The following is a 16,712-nucleotide window of genomic DNA, read 5'->3' as shown; positions in this document are numbered from 1 at the left end:
GCGATAAATTTCCAAGTCAGGATGGTGAGTGACTTGAAGGGGAACTTGCAGGTGGTGGTGTTCCTATGTAACTGTAACCCTTGCCCTTTATAGATGGAAGATGTCATGAGTTTGGAAGGTGCTGTCTAAGGATCTTTGGTGTATTTCTTTGGTGTATTTCTGCAGTGCATCTTGTAAATAGTATACACTGCTGCTACTGAGCTTCGGTGGTGGAGGGAGTGGATGTTTGTGGATGTGGTGCCAATCAAGCGGGCTGTTTTGTCCAGAATAGTGTCAAGCTTCTTGTATTGTTGGCGCTGCACCCATCCAGGCAAGTGGGGAGTTTTCCATCACACTCCTGACTTGTGCCTTGTAGATAGTGGGCAGGCTTTGGGGAGTGTTAAATAGGGTGCTAAATTGGGGAAAGGCTAACTATAGCCGGATTAGGCAGGAATTGGTGGATGTTGATTGGGAGAGGATGTTCGAGGGTAAGTCCGCGTCTGGCATGTCGGAGTCTGTTAAGGAACTATTGATAAGGCTGCAGGATAGGCATGTGCCTGTAAAAAGGAAAGATAGGAAAGGTAGGATTCGAGAGCCGTGGATAACCAGAGAAATTGAGGATCTGATTAAAATGAAAAGGGAGGCGTACGTTAAGTCCAGAAAACAGATGGAGCTCTGGAGGAATACAGAGAGAGTAGGAAAGAACTCAAATGGGGAGTTAGAAGGGCAAAAAGAGGTCACGAGATGTTCTTGGCAGGCAGGATTAAGGAGAATCCTAAGGCATTCTATTCATACGTTAGGAACAAAAGAGTTGTCAGGGAGAAAATCGGACCTCTCGGGGACAAAGGAGGGGAATTATGCTTAGAACCCAAGGGAATAGGGGAGATCCTAAATGAATACTTTGCATCGGTATTCACGAAGGAGAGGGGTGTGTTAACCGGGAGTGTCTCGGAGGGAGGTGTTGACCCGTTAGAGAAAATCTCCATTACAAGAGAGGAAGTGTTAGGTTTTTTAGGGAACATTAAAACTGACAAAGCCCCAGGGCCTGATGGCATCTATCCTCGACTGCTCAGGGAGACGAGAGATGAAATTGCTGGGCCTCTGACGGAAATCTTTGTCGCTTCTTTGGACATGGGTGAGGTCCCTGAGGATTGGAGGATAGCGAATGTGGTCCTGTAGCAGGGATAACCCAGGAAATTATAGGCCAGTGAGCTTGACGTCCGTGGTAGGGAAGTTGTTGGAGAGGATTCTTAGAGACAGGATGTATGTGCATTTAGAACGGAACAATCTCATTAGTGACAGACAGCATGGTTTTGTAAGAGGGAGGTCATGCCTTACGAATGTGGTGGAGCTTTTTGAGGAAGTGACAAAAACGGTTGATGAAGGAAGGGCCGTGGATGTCGTCTATATGGATTTCAGTAAGGCATTTGACAAAGTCCCACATGGCAGGTTGGTTAAGAAGGTTAAGGCTCATGGGATACAAGGAGAAGTGGCTAGATGGGTGGAGAACTGGCTTGGCCATAGGAGACAGAGGGTAGTGGTCGAAGGGTCTTTTTCCGGCTGGAGGTCTGTGACCAGTGGTGTTCCGCAGGGCTCTGTACTGGGACCTCTGCTATTTGTGATATATATATAAATGATTTGGAAGGTGTAACTGGTGTAATCAGCAAGTTTAGCGGATGACATGAAGATGGCTGGACTTGCAGATAGCGAAGAGCATTGTCAGCAGGATATAGATAGGCTGGAAAATTGGGCGGAGAGGTGGCAGATGGAGTTTAATCCAGATAAATGCGAAGTGATGCATTTTGGAAGAAATAATGTAGGGAGGAGTTATACAATAAATGGCAGAGTCATCAGGAGTATAGAAACACAGAGGGACCTAGGTGTGCAAGTCCACAAATCCTTGAAGGTGGCAACACAGGTGGAGAAGGTGGTGAAGAAGGCATATGGTATGCTTGCCTTTATAGGACAGGGTATAGAGTATAAAAGCTGGAGTCTGATGATGCAGCAGTATAGAACGCTGGTTAGGCCACATTTGGAGTACTGCGTCCAGTTCTGGTCGCCGCACTACCAGAAGGACGTGGAGGCTTTAGAGAGAGTGCAGAGAAGGTTTACCAGGATGTTGCCTGGTATGGAGGGTCTTAGCTATGAGGAGAGATTGGGTAAACTGGGGTTGTTCTCCCTGGAAAGGCGGAGAATGAGGGGAGATCTAATAGAGGTGTACAAGATTATGAAGGGTATAGATAGGGTGAACGGTGGGAAGCTTTTTCCCAGATCAGAAGTGACGTTCACGAGGGGTCACGGGCTCAAGGTGAGAGGGGCGAAGTATAACTCGGATATTAGAGGGATGTTTTTTACACAGAGGGTGGTGGGGGCCTGGAATGCGCTGCCAAGTAAGGTGGTGGAGGCAGGCACGCTGACAACGTTTAAGACTTACCTGGATAGTCACATGAGCAGCCTGGGAATGGAGGGATACAAACGATTGGTCTAGTTGGACCAAGGAGCGGCACAGGCTTGGAGGGCCAAAGGGCCTGTTTCCTGTGCTGTACTGTTCTTTGTTCTTTGAGTCGGGGTGATTTATTCACCGCAGTATTCCTCGCCTCAGACCTCTTGTAGCCACTGTTTATGTGGTGTCAAGGCAGTAACTGCACTTGTAGTATATTTCAGTGCAATTACTTGATAAACATTAAGTTTATTCATGATTTCTCTCAATCCAATTCACCATCTACTGTAATGAAGAATACCTGATATTGTGTTTTGTCCTAACCTGGTAGAGTAGTCCACTTTTAAAGTTCTTTTAAGATTAATGAATTTGTGTTCTGCTAGTCAGTAATGTCGCATTAAGATGTGGTGTGAAATTAGACGAAATAAGAATAACAACCTCAGAACTTTTCTCCAATATTGATTCAACAAGAAATGCCTACCAGAGGTATTGCCATAAGTGTTGCGTGCTAAAAACTTACTTTTTGGCTTGAATGCATCTACAGAAGTTCTCTGGGTCCATATTAACAGACAGCTACTGAAGACTCTGCACAATCCCTTATAAAAGTGAATGTATACCTCAACATACTGAGCTTTGAATTTTAAATTTTGCAACTGATGACTTGGTCAGCTTATCGAGAAACATAATTACAATGGGATGCACCATATTAGTAAAATCTATCATTTTTTTTGTAGGAAATTCGCCGTTTGCAAAAAGGTACTGATGAGGTAAATAAGCATTCTTCATTGCTCGGCAGGGAGAACCAGAGATTAAAAATGCAAGTGTCGGACCTCTCTCAGCAGGTTGGTAATCAAAGATTGCATGTATTCCTTTAAGATGTATGTAATTGCTGTTAAAATGGAGGGACTGAAATATATAGCAAGGTTAATAGACTAGCAAAGTTTCTGTTACAGTAGCTGATCTTGATTATTACCAATAGGTGTGCCATATTGTGAAATCATTGCATTTGTTAAGCTTTAGCATTCACCTTTGTTCTGTACTGAAACTTACAAGGGCAAAAGTTAAAAGAGAATGTTGCATAACACTTCTGCAGTGCTGCACTTTTTATCTTCCCTTGCAATATTGCTTAAAATTAAAAATAAGACTCAGCATATCATTGCATTAACTGCTGCATATCTGACCTCCAATGTGCCCATTTTTTGTGATTCAGAATAGAGTTCTTTTGATGGAACTGGAGGATGCACGTGGGAATCATATTCTGCGTGAAGATGAAGTTAGTTCTGCTGACATAAGTAGTTCCTCTGAAGTCATTACACAGCATCTAGTAACCTATCGTAATGTTGAGGAGCTGCAACAGCAGAATCAACAGCTGTTGGTAGCGATTCGTGAACTTGCTGAGAAACAGGAACAAGAAGAGCAAGAAAAAACCTCAGCACGGTAAATACTTGATTCTTTAAGGTCATTTTAATTATTAAAATTTGATAATCGTTGTCATAAACTAGTCAAGAGGTTTGTGGAAGGAAAACCTTTTTTCCATGAAACCATAAAATCCCTACAATGCAGAAGGAGCCAATTCAGTCATCAAGTCTACACCGACTCTCAAAGAGCATCTTACCCAGGCCCACCTGCCTATCTTATCCCTGTAACCCTGAACATTTACCATGGCTAGTCCACCTAAACTGCACATCCTTAGACTGTGGGAGGATATCAGAGCACCTGGAGGAAACCCACGCAGACACAGAGAACGTGCAAACTCCACAGTCACCCGGGTCCCTAGCACTGAGACAGCAGTGCTAACCACTGTGCCACCATGCCATCCCTATTGTTTAGAACCCAACTGATAAATGCTAGAGTGTGCCAAACCCCAGAAAGGAAACTTGGACTGCTGCTTCCTAACTTTTTTTTTCAAATTTGGTATAATGTGAGGAAAGATGTGAAGACCAGGGAAGAATGTTAATGGCGATACACAATCCATTTAAATTGACCAGGTTCCAAATCCCTCCACTTGAGTCAAAGCTAAACCTCCCCAAACAAGATTCCATTGATTTTAAACGATAAGCAAAATCCAGCAACAGTTAGCATACTCTGCATCTATATCTCTTGTTGGATTGCTTCTTGCTTAGAATAGAGGTGACATGGCTGTTTAAACACTTCTTGCATGAGCTCACACTTTTATAATGCAAGTGTGAAATTCACTCTTATCATCTCTTTTGAACTATTGCAATCTTTTGCTTTAACTCCTAAAATTCTATGTCCTATTGTAATCCATTTCTCTTGGATAAATGTGTTTACTGTGGTGCTAGGCCTGTCTACCTATCAAAAATTTCATTTCCTTCATCCCAGCCAATCTCTCTTCGTAACCAATTCCCATTTTAAAATAGTGTTCTCTTTTAATACCCCACCCGAACACATTCCTAACCAGTTGTACTTGGATTTATCTGTCATTTCAAAGAACAAAGAAAATTACAGCACAGGAACAGGCCCTTCAGCCCTCCAAGCCTGCACTGACCATGCTGCCCGACTGAACTAAAACCCCCTACCCTTCCACATCCCTCTATTTCCATCCTATTTATGTATTTGTCAAGACGCCCCTTAAAAGTCACTTACCGTATCCGCTTCCACTACCTCCCCCCCGGCAACGAGTTCCAGGCACCCACTAGTGTGTTTTTAAAAAAAAAAATCTGCCTCGTACATTTAAACACAATGCCCCTCGCACCTTAAACCTGCGCCCCCTAGTAATTGAGCCTTCCACACTGGGAAAACGCTTCTGACTATCCACTCTGTCCATGCCTCTCGTAATCTCGTAGACTTCTATCAGGTCCCCCTCAACCTCCGTCGTTTCAGTGAGAACAAACCAAGTTTCTCCAACCTCTCCTCATAGCTAATGCACTCCATACCAGGCAACATCCTGGTAAATCTTTTCTGTACCCTCTCCAAAGCCTCCACATCCTTCTGGTAGTGTGGCAACCAGAATTGAACACTATATTCCAAGTGCGGCCTCACTAAGGTTCAATAAAGCATCAACATGACTTGCCAATTTTTAAACACCAATGCCTCGGTCGATGAAGGCAAGCATGCCGTATGCCACCTTGACTACCTGCTCCACCTGCATTGCTACTTTTAGTGACCTGTGTACTTGTACACCCAGATCCCTTCAATACTCTTCAGGGTTCTGTCATTTACTGTATATTTCCTATCTGTATTAGACCTTCCAAAATGCATTACCTCACATTTGTCTGGATTAAACTCCACCTGCCATCTCCCCGCCCAAGTCTCCAACTGATCTATATCCTGCTGTATCCTCTGATGGTCCTCATCCCATCCGCAAATCCACCAACCTTTGTGTCGTCAGCAAACTTGCTAATCAATCCAATTACATTTATATATTTATTACAAACAGCAAAGGCCACAGCACTGATCCCTGAGGAACACCACTTGTCACAGCTCTCCATTCAGAAACTGAACCTTCCACGGCTACCCTCTGTCTTCTGGGACCAAGCCAGTTTTGTATCCACCTTTCCAGCTCACCTTTGATCCCATACAACTTCACTTTCTGCACCAGTCTGCCATGAGGGACCTTGTCAAAGGCCTTACTGAAGTCCATGTAGACAACATCCACTGTCCTACCCTCATCAATCATCTTCGTCATTTTTTCACCTTGAAAAACTCGATCAAGTTAGTGAGACATGACCTCCCCTTCACAAAACCATGTTGCCTCTCACTAATATGTCCACTTATTTCCAAGTGGGAATAAATCCTGTCTCGAAGAATCCTGTCCAATAATTTCCCTACCACTGATGTAAGGCTCACCGGCCTGTAATTACCTGGATTATTCTTGCTACCCTTCTTAAACAAAGAAACAAGATTGGCTATTCTCCAATCCTCTAGGACCTCCCCTGTAGCCAGTGAGGATACAAAGATTTCTCTCAAGGCCCCAACAATTTCCTCCCTTGCCTCTCTCGGTATTCTGGGGTATATCCCATCAGGCCCTGGGGACTTTTCTATCTTAATGTTTCTCAAGAACCCCAATATCAGCACGTTTTTGATCGCAACATGGCTCAAACTATCTACACATCCTTTCCCAGACTCATCATCCACCAAGTCCTTCTCTTTGGTGAATAGTGACGCAATGTACTCATTTAATACCTCGCCCATTTCCTCTGGCTCCATGCATAGATTCCCTCCCTTGTCCTTGAGTGGGCCAACCCTCTCTCTGGCTAGCCTCTTGCTCTTTACATATGTATAAAAAGCCTTGGGATTTTCCTTAATCCTGCTGTCCAATGCTTTTTCGTGACCCCTTTTAGCCCTCCTTACTCCTTGCTTAAGTTTCTTTCTGCTTTCCTTGTATTCTACACTTGCTTTGTGTGTTCCCAGCCTCCTAGCTTTGACAAATGCTTCCTTTTTCTCTTTGACTAGGCTCACAATATCTCTCGTTATCCAAGGTTCCCAAAACTTGCCATACTTATCCTTCATCCTTAGAGGAATGTGCCGGTCCTGAATCCCTATCAACTTACACTTGGAAGCCTCCCACATGTCGGATGTTGATTTGCCCTCAAACATCTGCCCCCAACCTACATTCTTCAGTTCCTGCCTAATATTGTTGTAATTAGCCTTCCCCCAATTTAGCACCTTAACTTGAGGACTACACTTATCTTTATCCATCAGTACCTTAAAGCTTACTGAATTGTGGTCACTGTTCCCGAACTGCTCCCCTACTGAAACATCGACCATCTGGCCAGGCTCATCCCCAATACTGGGTCCAGTATGGCCCCTTCCCTAGTTGGACTATCTACATACTGTTTCAAGAAGCCCTCCCAGATGCTCCTTACAAACTCTGTCCCATCCACGCCCCTAGCACTAAGTGAGTCCCAGTCAGTATAAGGGAAGTTAAAATCTCCCACCACAACAACCCTGTTACTTTTACACCGTGCCAAAATCTGCCTACATATCTGTTCCTCTATCTCCCCCCTGGCAGTTGGGTGGCCGATAGTAAGCCCCCAACATTGTGACTACACCCTTCCTATTCCTGAGCTCTACCCATATTGCCTCACTGTATGAGCCCTCAGGTGTCCTCCCGCAGTACAGCTGTGATATTCTCCTTAACCAGTAGTGCAACTCCCCCACCCCTCTATTGCGCCTGAAACATCTGTATCCTGGAATGCTAAGCTGCCAATCCTGTCCTTCCCTTAACCAAGTCTCTGTAATGGCAACAACATCATAGTTCCTAGTACGAATCCAAGCTCTAAGTTCATCTGCCTTATCTGTTACACTTCCCGCATTGAAACAAATGCACTTCAGTCCACCAGACCTTCTTTGATTAGCAACCCCACCCTGCCTGCTGTTTCTCTGGGTCTTACTGGCCCTACTCTCTGGTTCCCCTTCAGCTAATTCACCTTTGCTTTGGTTCCCACACCTCTGTCAAACTAGTTTAAATCCTCCTGTGTAACACGAGCAAACCTCCCGGCCAGAATATTTATGCCCTTCCCATTTTGATGCAACCCGTCCTTCTTGTACAGGTCCCATCTACCCCGGAAGAGACTTCAATGGTCCAGATATCTGAAACCCTCCCTCCTACACCAGCTGTTTAGCCACATGTTGAGCTGCACTATCTTCCTATTCCTAGCCTCACTAGCACGTGGCACAGGGAGTAATCCTGAGATTACAACCCTAGAGGTCCTGCTTTTTAACTTTCTACCTAAATCCCTAAACTGCTGCTGCAGGACCTCATCACTCTTCCTGCCTATGTCGTTAGTACCAATATGTACCACGACCTCTGGCTGTTCACCCTCTCCCTTCAGAATGTTTTCTGCCCATTCAGAGACATCCTGGACCCTGGCACCAGGGAGGCAACATTCCATCCTGGAGTCTCTTTCACGTCCACAAAAGCACCTATCTGCACCCCTAACTATAGAATCCCCTATAACTATTGCTCTAGTGCTCTTTGTCCCTCCCTGCTTAACCACCGAGCCAGCCGTGGTGTCACTGCTTTGGCTGCTGCTGCTGTTATCCTCTGATAGCCCATCTCCCCCAACAGTATCCAAAACGGTATACTTGTTGGAGAGGGGGATGACCACAGGGGATTCCTGCACTGACTGCCTGTCCCTTCTGGCAGTCACCCATCCATCTGTCTGCACCTTGGGTGTGACCACGTCTCTAAAGCTCCTATCTATGATGCTTTCCGCCTCCTTCATGCTCCCAAGTGCATCCAACTGCTGCTCCAACCTATCCATGCGGTCTGTAAGGAGCTGCAATTGGGTGCACTTTCTGCCGACATAGTCGTCCGAGACGTTGGAAGCGTCACGGATCTGCCACATCTCTCGTGCAACACTTAACCCCACTGACCGACATTTCGAGCATCAATTAAATTATTTGAGAAAAATTATAAAACTCTTACCTTCACTTGTACCTTCTCAGTGGCCTTTTTTTTGGTTAGAGGAGGAGAAGGGAGGGAGGGAAACACTAATGTAGTGTTTCGGGCTTACCACTCCTTGACACCAGATCTTCTGCTTCCCACTTCTTGGTAAATGTTGCTGCTCCGACTTCTCCCAGAATGCACCAGTGAAGTCCCTCAGCCGCTTCTACTGGAAAATTTCATAAAACTCAAACCCTCTTCTCCCTTTCTGCTAACATCCACATGCTTTTGGTGTCCCATAACATGGCCACGTTCCCAGCTTTTGTGCTCTGGTTGTGCATATTCAGAATTTATTTGTCAATTTGACCCCTTTTTGAACTTAAATTTCACCTTCAACGTGCAGTCGACTGCTGCCCCTATATGTAGTTAATCCAAGCTGTAACATTGTCCATGACTCCTGTCCTGAGTAAGTTGCATTTGTGCAACAGGTCAATTTTCAAATTCCTTCATGACATCACTGCAACTTTCCCAGGCTATTTTATGAACCTTTGCATCCATTGTTGATCTCTTCAAGATCATGCTTGTTCTCTACTCCTCCATCATAAGGGAAGGTTTTTGCATGATTTTATGTGCACAATCCCACCCCCTCGCAATGTCTGTCTATCTGTCTCATTGTGCCTCGCCTCAAGAGGTAGCACGTGGTGTTAAACAGCATAGAATCATTCAGCAGATTTCAGCAAATCTTTTTGAATTCTAGAATTTCTGAGCTCGAGGTAAATCTTGGAGAAGCTTTGAATGAACTTGAACGACTTCGTGAAGCGCGGGCTCATCAGATGCAACTGGTGGAATCAATTGTACGGCAGCGTGATATGTACCGCATATTACTTGCACAGATGACTGGAGTGACCATTCCAATCCAGGGTAAGGAGTGATACACCAGCCGTAATTTAACTGAATGTTTGTTTATTATAAATGCTGTCCCTCTGTAAAATAAATAATAGGGGATTTTTACAGTAACTTCATTGCAGTGTTAATGTAAGCCTAGTTGTGGTACTGATAAATAAACAAATTTAAATTAGAAGCACAATTTTTTAAACAATGATTTGCCCTTCTTTAGAGTAGGTTTGATTTTAACTAGATTGTTGAACATTTGCTACTCCAGTCTGAAAGACCAAAATTTGACTTGCTGTTCAACACTGTGGCATTGGGCAGTTAAACCCGACATTTATTTGCAAACAGACTACATTAAAATAATCACTATAGATTCTCATGAAAGTAATAAAAGAATAAATGTAATTTGTATGGTGGCTTTGACCGAAAGCCATCTATAGGTAATGGAAAAAAATGGACATTATAGTGTGCTCAAAGAGGTGTACTGTGAGGAGATGAAGCTGATAAAGTTGAGGTAATTGTAGAACATGAGACCCAGATAATTGAAGTTGCTGTGGTGCTGGATAGGATACCTGCAATTTATACCAGGATATTGAGTATCAGATGAGGTAGAACTGCTGGAGATGGAGGATAAACTAACAGGATTTGGGCTGAAGCAAACCTGGATAAGATTTCAGCTGAGAATGGACTAATTTAGCAGACTTGGAAGTAGGCAGTCTTTGTAGGAGAGAGCTCCTCTTAAAAGTGCTGTAAATTAATTACAGAATCAGAGAATCCCTACAGTGCAGATGGAGGCCATTCTGCATTGACCACAGTCCCACCTCGGCCCCATTCCCGTAACCCCACGTATTTACACTGCTAATCCTCCTGACACAGGAGCAATTTAGCATGGCCGATCCACCTAACTTGCACGCCTTTGGACGGTGGGAGGAAACGCACGCAGACACAAAGAATGTGCCAACTCCACACCGTCACCCGAGGCTGGAATTGATCTTGGGTCCCTGGCATTGTGAGGCAGCAGTGCTAACCACTGCCACAGTGCTGAATTAGTTCAAGTTCTTTAACATTTTGTTTTTAAAAAAAAGCTTCTACGGTAGTTTAAAAAAACAATTTGCAGGTGCTGTAATTTTCTTCTCATCGTTCAGGTGCAGCCACAGAAGAGATGTCTTTAGTTTCATCTACTCCAAAACGGTCTCCAGGGAAATCAAAACCAGTTCCACAAATGGCATCCACACCAGCTCCACTTCCTGCAGTGGAATCCACAGAGCTTGTGCAAGCAAGGACAGCACTTAAACAGGTAGGAAGGATCAAGTGTAGAATACTTTTCCTTGTTCCAAAATATAGTTTTACTTTTAAAACTCCACAAAAGGTTTTAAGATGTCATGCACCAATGAAGAATTGGTTGGTAAAAGTTTCAGAGCAACATCTGAAACTTGCTAGTGTCTGGGACAGCATATGTTGCTTCATAGTTTGGATGTTTTAAACTAGTGAGTTTGCAAATGGCATGTATTTCTTGTGCACAATAACTGTCATGTTCAAGACTCCATAATGAAACCACAATGTTAACATGGCACAATGGGGGGAAATAACCTTATGTATACATTAGCGATGAGGAAATCCAGTGTCAGCATGTTAAATTTCACCATTGCCTATCATAATGCAAATTGAATTGTTCAATAGATTTCCAAGATAATTTCACAAGGATATGATTGAGCAATATCTTGTCTTTTAATGGCTCAGATGGGACCCTAAATCACTCTGCATGCAAAATATCCCATGTTTATCTTTTTTGGACAAACAGGAAGTTCTGTTTTTTTATTTGAAAGGATGAACAAAATTTAAAGTGCTACCATTTAAGATAATTAAGTTGCTTCATTATGAGCAGTTCACACACCTGTGAAAAGAGCAGTTTTGATGGTCAACAGTGATTTTAAATGCAGTTTTCTCCTGAAGACTCGACTGCTGAAGCTTTTACATGTGGTTAGCCACTCTCCCTCCAAGTTAAAAATGAAGTTTCAAAAATGTTGTGACCATTTATGTTTGTGAAAAAATTGATATGAATACTTGAAAACTGCATATTTTTATGAAGTAGGAGTTGATTTATGTTTACGGGAATTCATTCAAAACTAGGTAATGGTGAACAAATATTTTTAAGCTGGATTGAAAGATCTAAATCAACAAATTATGGGCAACATTCAGGACAGATTTTCTTGAGTGCAGAGGGGACTGTTGATGGGCAGGACTGCCGCCTGTGGTGGCAGTTGGAATCTTGCCTTCAATCCCAACCCCTTCAAGATTCCAGTATTCTCAGATCCAAACACATTCATATTGCCAAATTCTCCTCCCATTTTCCCACTCTCCCCTCCATTCCAGGATTCACTCACAGGTATGAATGGTGCCAGCGACTTCATCCCAGGTTTTGCCAAACTGTTGGCTCTTGTGGTGAACAGAGACACCATCTTAGTTTCAGGGAGACGGTGTTAGTGTCTACAGGATTTTGCAGGGCAAGTGGTAGACCAATTCGCAAGTGGAAACAGATAACACGTTCATCATAAAATAGGTTTTTTTTCCCCCCTACATCTTTTCAATCTTAAAAGTTGGTAGAATTAATTAACTAAAATTCACAAGCTGTTAAAGCTCAAATTTGACTATGTATTGTAAGAAAACTTGTATAGAAAACAGTATTTTGTGGCAGTTATTTTAGAGCAAGAAAGGCTGATGGTTCTTGGGACACTAATTTAGTGAAGTACTTGATGACGGAATGTCCGTGGAGCACATAATTGGCACAAAATGTGCTTTGTGCTCCAGCCTGAAGAAGATTTAAAGTTGGTGGAATGAAGATTTCTCTCTCCCTCAAACACTCTAACGCACCGACTGAAACCTTTTCATGCTCTGATCTTTTTCTCATGACTGCCACATTATATTGTCCCAAGCTAATTTTGACAGACTGAGTGCCATCTTTTAATTTCCCTGAAATTGAAATCCTCAATTATCTTCACCCCTCCCTTTCCCCTGCTGTTTCTGTATTTACAAGCCCCAGAAATCTTCCAAAATTTCTCCCCTCTTGCAGTGTTGTTAAAGCCTGGATTTTCATGCACAATACTGCAATGTCATTCAAAACTAGGAGCAGGACAGATGGCCCTTCAAAACCTGATCTGTCATTCAATAAAATGACTCCCATCTTCTTGCTAAATCCACATTTCTTAATTGTTTTTTTGTCCATAACTCGAGCATCCATAGATCGCTGGATAGTGTTAAAAAATTTACAATGATTGATTTGAAGAAATTTGTCGTCGTCAGTCCTATCTGATTAACTCCCATTTCTAGACTTGCCAACAAGCTGAAACAGCATGTTAACATCTATCCTGTCAGGAGCTTTAATTTGTGTTTCAATGCGTTCATTTTGCCCAACCTATCTAAATCCCTGTGTCCTTTTCACAGCTTTTATAACTTTGTATAAGTCAAAAAAACTAGATGAAATGTGATATTGTAAAAGCTGAGACCCAAGCACTGATCCTTGCAGTATTCAGATAGTTACACGGTTAACCCAAAAATGACCAGTTTACTCCCAATTTTATTCCGTCCATTTAATAAATCCTCTATTTTAGGCTAATGTTATCCTAAATTTTGATGAGCCCTAATTTTGTCTCTTCTCATCTCTTGTGTGGCACATTAGTGAATATAAATTAAAAATCCAAATGCACTATATCCAATGATTTTCCCCTTGTCTGCAAGTTACAACCTCAGTCAGATATGATTGCTCTTTCATAAATTTGTGTTGACAAGACTAACTTTACAAAGTCAGAAAAGTAAAACAATCTACAATATCTTGTACTCTAACATTAGGTAAATATGAATTAACAGTCAAACTGTGGTTGAATACATCACAATGCACATTAAATGTTAATTGTGTCCAAAAAATCTCAGATGTCTCACCAACCCATTCAGATGTCAGTGATGGAGCCACATTATCTCATTAAAACACTCTCCTTGATGACATCATAGGTCTTCACTTTTTAAGTATCAAGCCTCTGAATTACCTCAAAATCCGCTCCAATTCGGACTGCCTCCATGACTGCTCGCCTTCCAATGTCTCTTCTGAGACTCTTGGTTCCCAAAGCCGCACTTCCATTTCTAATTCCTGGCACACATCCAATTCTTTGACAGGCTATTGGCTTCATTAAGCTGACGCTGTGCCTGGGTTTCTCAGAACTTCAGTCTTCCGGCTGCATCAGGCTTTCTCAATCTGTCTCCAACACAGAACCAGCAACCTTCCACTGCCTTTTCAGTCTCTATGATTTCTGAGCCATAAATGCACCATAACAGGTCCCAGAGATTCTGAGCTGCAAACTACACAAAATTTAAACTGCAACTCTCAGATATAACAAATGCCTCCGAGGGCTTTTCTGAGCTCTAACTGCATGGAACCTGCTAACCACAGCACCTACTTGGTATGGAGCCACTGCCTTTGCTGCAGAACAGTTAAATAAATTAAAACCAGATAACCGTCTTCAGCTTCACCCACCTTCATGATGATGTAGCCTACTCGAGTCTATTCTTAAACGAATCTCCAAGCCAGTTATTTACTGTCCCTCCTTATAATTTCAACAGTTAAGTAAGCCCTCATGCTTTTTTATTGCTTCATTTCTTCCATTTTGACTTTTAAACATAAGTAACCACCTGAACTGCCAGTTTCTTTTAGGCGTTCTGGCAAACTGTAAAACCCAGAATTTTCGTTCTTTTACGCAACAATCTTGGAGCGTGTGCTAATTATTAGCACTATGTTAATATTTTATAGTTGGATAGATGTAATAATTCCCAAAGTCTAACCATCTGGCTCAGGTCAAAGCCTACATGTTACTGGGGCAGCAGGTAAAATATTGTCCATACTTGAATTGAAACTTTCGTCAGGAGTCAGATAGCAACCTGGCTCCTGATGGGGCAGGATTTTAAATAGATCTGCAGCACTACACTCCAAGGGGGAGAAATTTTTGAAATATAACAAATGTAAATCTATTCTTTGGTTGTGTAAGCTAAATGAGAAACTTTTTCCACATCACGAGTGGTAGAATTTTAAGCTGCGTCATACTTAGAAAATTACTTCATTTCAGCTCCAGTTACACTTTGAAAGCTACAAGACAGAAAAGGCAGAGAATGACAAAATGTTAAATGAACAGAATGAAAAACTTCAAGATCAACTGACACAACTGCGAACTCAGAGCACAAAACTGTCTACACAATTGGAATTTGCGTCAAAACGGTATGGTTGGAGAGTTAATGCTATAGTTGGAAGAATTTAAATCTTGTGGATATGTAGAGACCGTAAGAGGTGATCATAGCATTCCACTAGATGTTGTGATGAAAGTATCCTGTCTTTAATAAAGCTTAATTTGAAGCCCACTATAACTGATGATGAGCCTTGCGATGGGGTCAAAGTGTTGAATTTGGTAAACTTGTTTCTGTTGTTGGACTTTCTAGTTCCAAAAACCCTTACTTATCATGTTGGATTATCCCACAATGCATTCTGGAGAGCACAGTTGAGTTCCAGAACTCATTTGCAGCCATGCTACTCCAAGGGTTAATTTTTTTTTTCTTTTGACTACCCTGTGAAACCACTGATTAGTGCAAATTTTCCAAAACCAGATGGAAAACTTTCCTGTTTTCACAATGCAAGGCTATTGTTGCAAGATCACAACATTACTACATGAAAGAAAAATGTGTTGATAGTTTTGGAGATTGTCAGAACATCTGCACCTGTGTTGTCCAGAAGAGACAATCCTGTTTACCTAGGGAAAAGATATTATAGGGGGAGTGCAGACAGCAACTATTAGAATGCACTATAGCTAAATTTGCAGACAACACTTCAACAGGTGGGAAAGCAGATTGCAGCAAGAAAAAATAAGAAATCTACAAATGGAAATGGATAGATTAGGTGAGTGGGCCAGAATTTGGCAGATGGAATTTAACCTGGATAAGTGAGGTTATTCTTTTTGGTCAAAGAAATGAAGAGGAAACTTATTATCTAAATGAAGCGAAACTTCAAATTGCTTGAGGATGGTGTGTGATAATATGGTGCTTGCTATTTTGATGCATTTTATTTTTAAGGTCGGGCTGCTTTAAGAAGCAGTTTTGTTGCAGTCAATTTCTCAGATAAACAGGCAGCAGATGCTAAGAGTGCAGGCGAATAACTGAATTTAGCTAGAGATGTGTTAATGGACCTTTTGTTTATTTAGGTTCTCCTGGGATTTTAGATTAGGTATGTAGTGGTGAGTTTTAATTAGGTTGATTGACAGGGACAGATTCATGTGGCTACTGGGAGGAGCAAAGCTTGAAGGAAAGAAATGGCTTCATTTTAATTTTAAACCAAGAGTAGTTGTTGCCTGGGCTGCCAGAAGAAAGCAGTGTCTCTGTCTTCACAGGTTTTCTGAAAGCTTCAATCCTGGTGATCTAAGTCAAAGCAAGTATGCCTGTGTTTTGCTAACTATTTTTCAAGAGGGGTTTAAGTCTATACTTGCAGTGATAGCTTAGCAGTTAAGTGACTTGTTTGACTATTGTTCTACTGTTAAGAGTTCAGCTCACTCATTTGTAATAGTTAAACTGTGTTGTTCAAATGAAGTTTGCTTTGATAGAAGCTCTCTGGATGATCAGTAGAATTGTGCCTGGAGTGAAATATCCTATCCTCACATTGTCAAAATAGAAACACTGTTGGGTTCGAGTCTGGCTTCATAGTATACCTTGGGATTTGTGGTTTGGTACCCTAACAAGAAGGATTTGGGTGTCCTCATGCACAAATCACAAAGCTAGTATGCAGATTGAGCAGATAATAAAAAAGGAAAATGGAATTCTGGCATTCATTGTGATTGCAATAGAGTATAGAAGTAGGCAAGTGCTGTTGCAACTGTATAGAGCATTGGTGAAACAGTATCTGGATTATTGGACACAGTATTGATCCCCGTAAGGTTCAGAGAAGGTTCATTAGATTGATTGCAGGGATGAAGGTCTTGTTTTAAGAGAGGATTGAGCAATTTAGGCCTAGACTAGCTGGAGTTT

At 42.2% G+C, this 16,712-nt stretch overlaps 1 protein-coding gene across 2 annotated transcripts in view; it reads left to right on the top strand.

Moving 5' to 3' along the window:
• The window catches only part of tprb (translocated promoter region b, nuclear basket protein), a 107,674-nt gene that overhangs the window by 23,530 nt on the left and 67,432 nt on the right, over nucleotides 1–16,712 (top strand). For both annotated transcript variants that reach the window (XM_078218317.1, XM_078218316.1), the window contains exons 13-17: nucleotides 3,154–3,261; nucleotides 3,630–3,856; nucleotides 9,529–9,692; nucleotides 10,808–10,959; nucleotides 14,774–14,922. In XM_078218317.1, coding sequence (XP_078074443.1) covers nucleotides 3,154–3,261; nucleotides 3,630–3,856; nucleotides 9,529–9,692; nucleotides 10,808–10,959; nucleotides 14,774–14,922 — 800 coding nt within the window. The remainder of the gene's footprint in view (nucleotides 1–3,153; nucleotides 3,262–3,629; nucleotides 3,857–9,528; nucleotides 9,693–10,807; nucleotides 10,960–14,773; nucleotides 14,923–16,712) is intronic.

The sequence above is a fragment of the Mustelus asterias genome, chromosome 8 (genome assembly GCF_964213995.1).
Source record: "Mustelus asterias chromosome 8, sMusAst1.hap1.1, whole genome shotgun sequence".
In the NCBI taxonomy this organism is placed as follows: domain Eukaryota; kingdom Metazoa; phylum Chordata; class Chondrichthyes; order Carcharhiniformes; family Triakidae; genus Mustelus; species Mustelus asterias.
The sequence above is the reverse complement of the archived record's forward strand: the minus strand, read 5'-3'. Positions and strand labels throughout refer to the sequence as shown.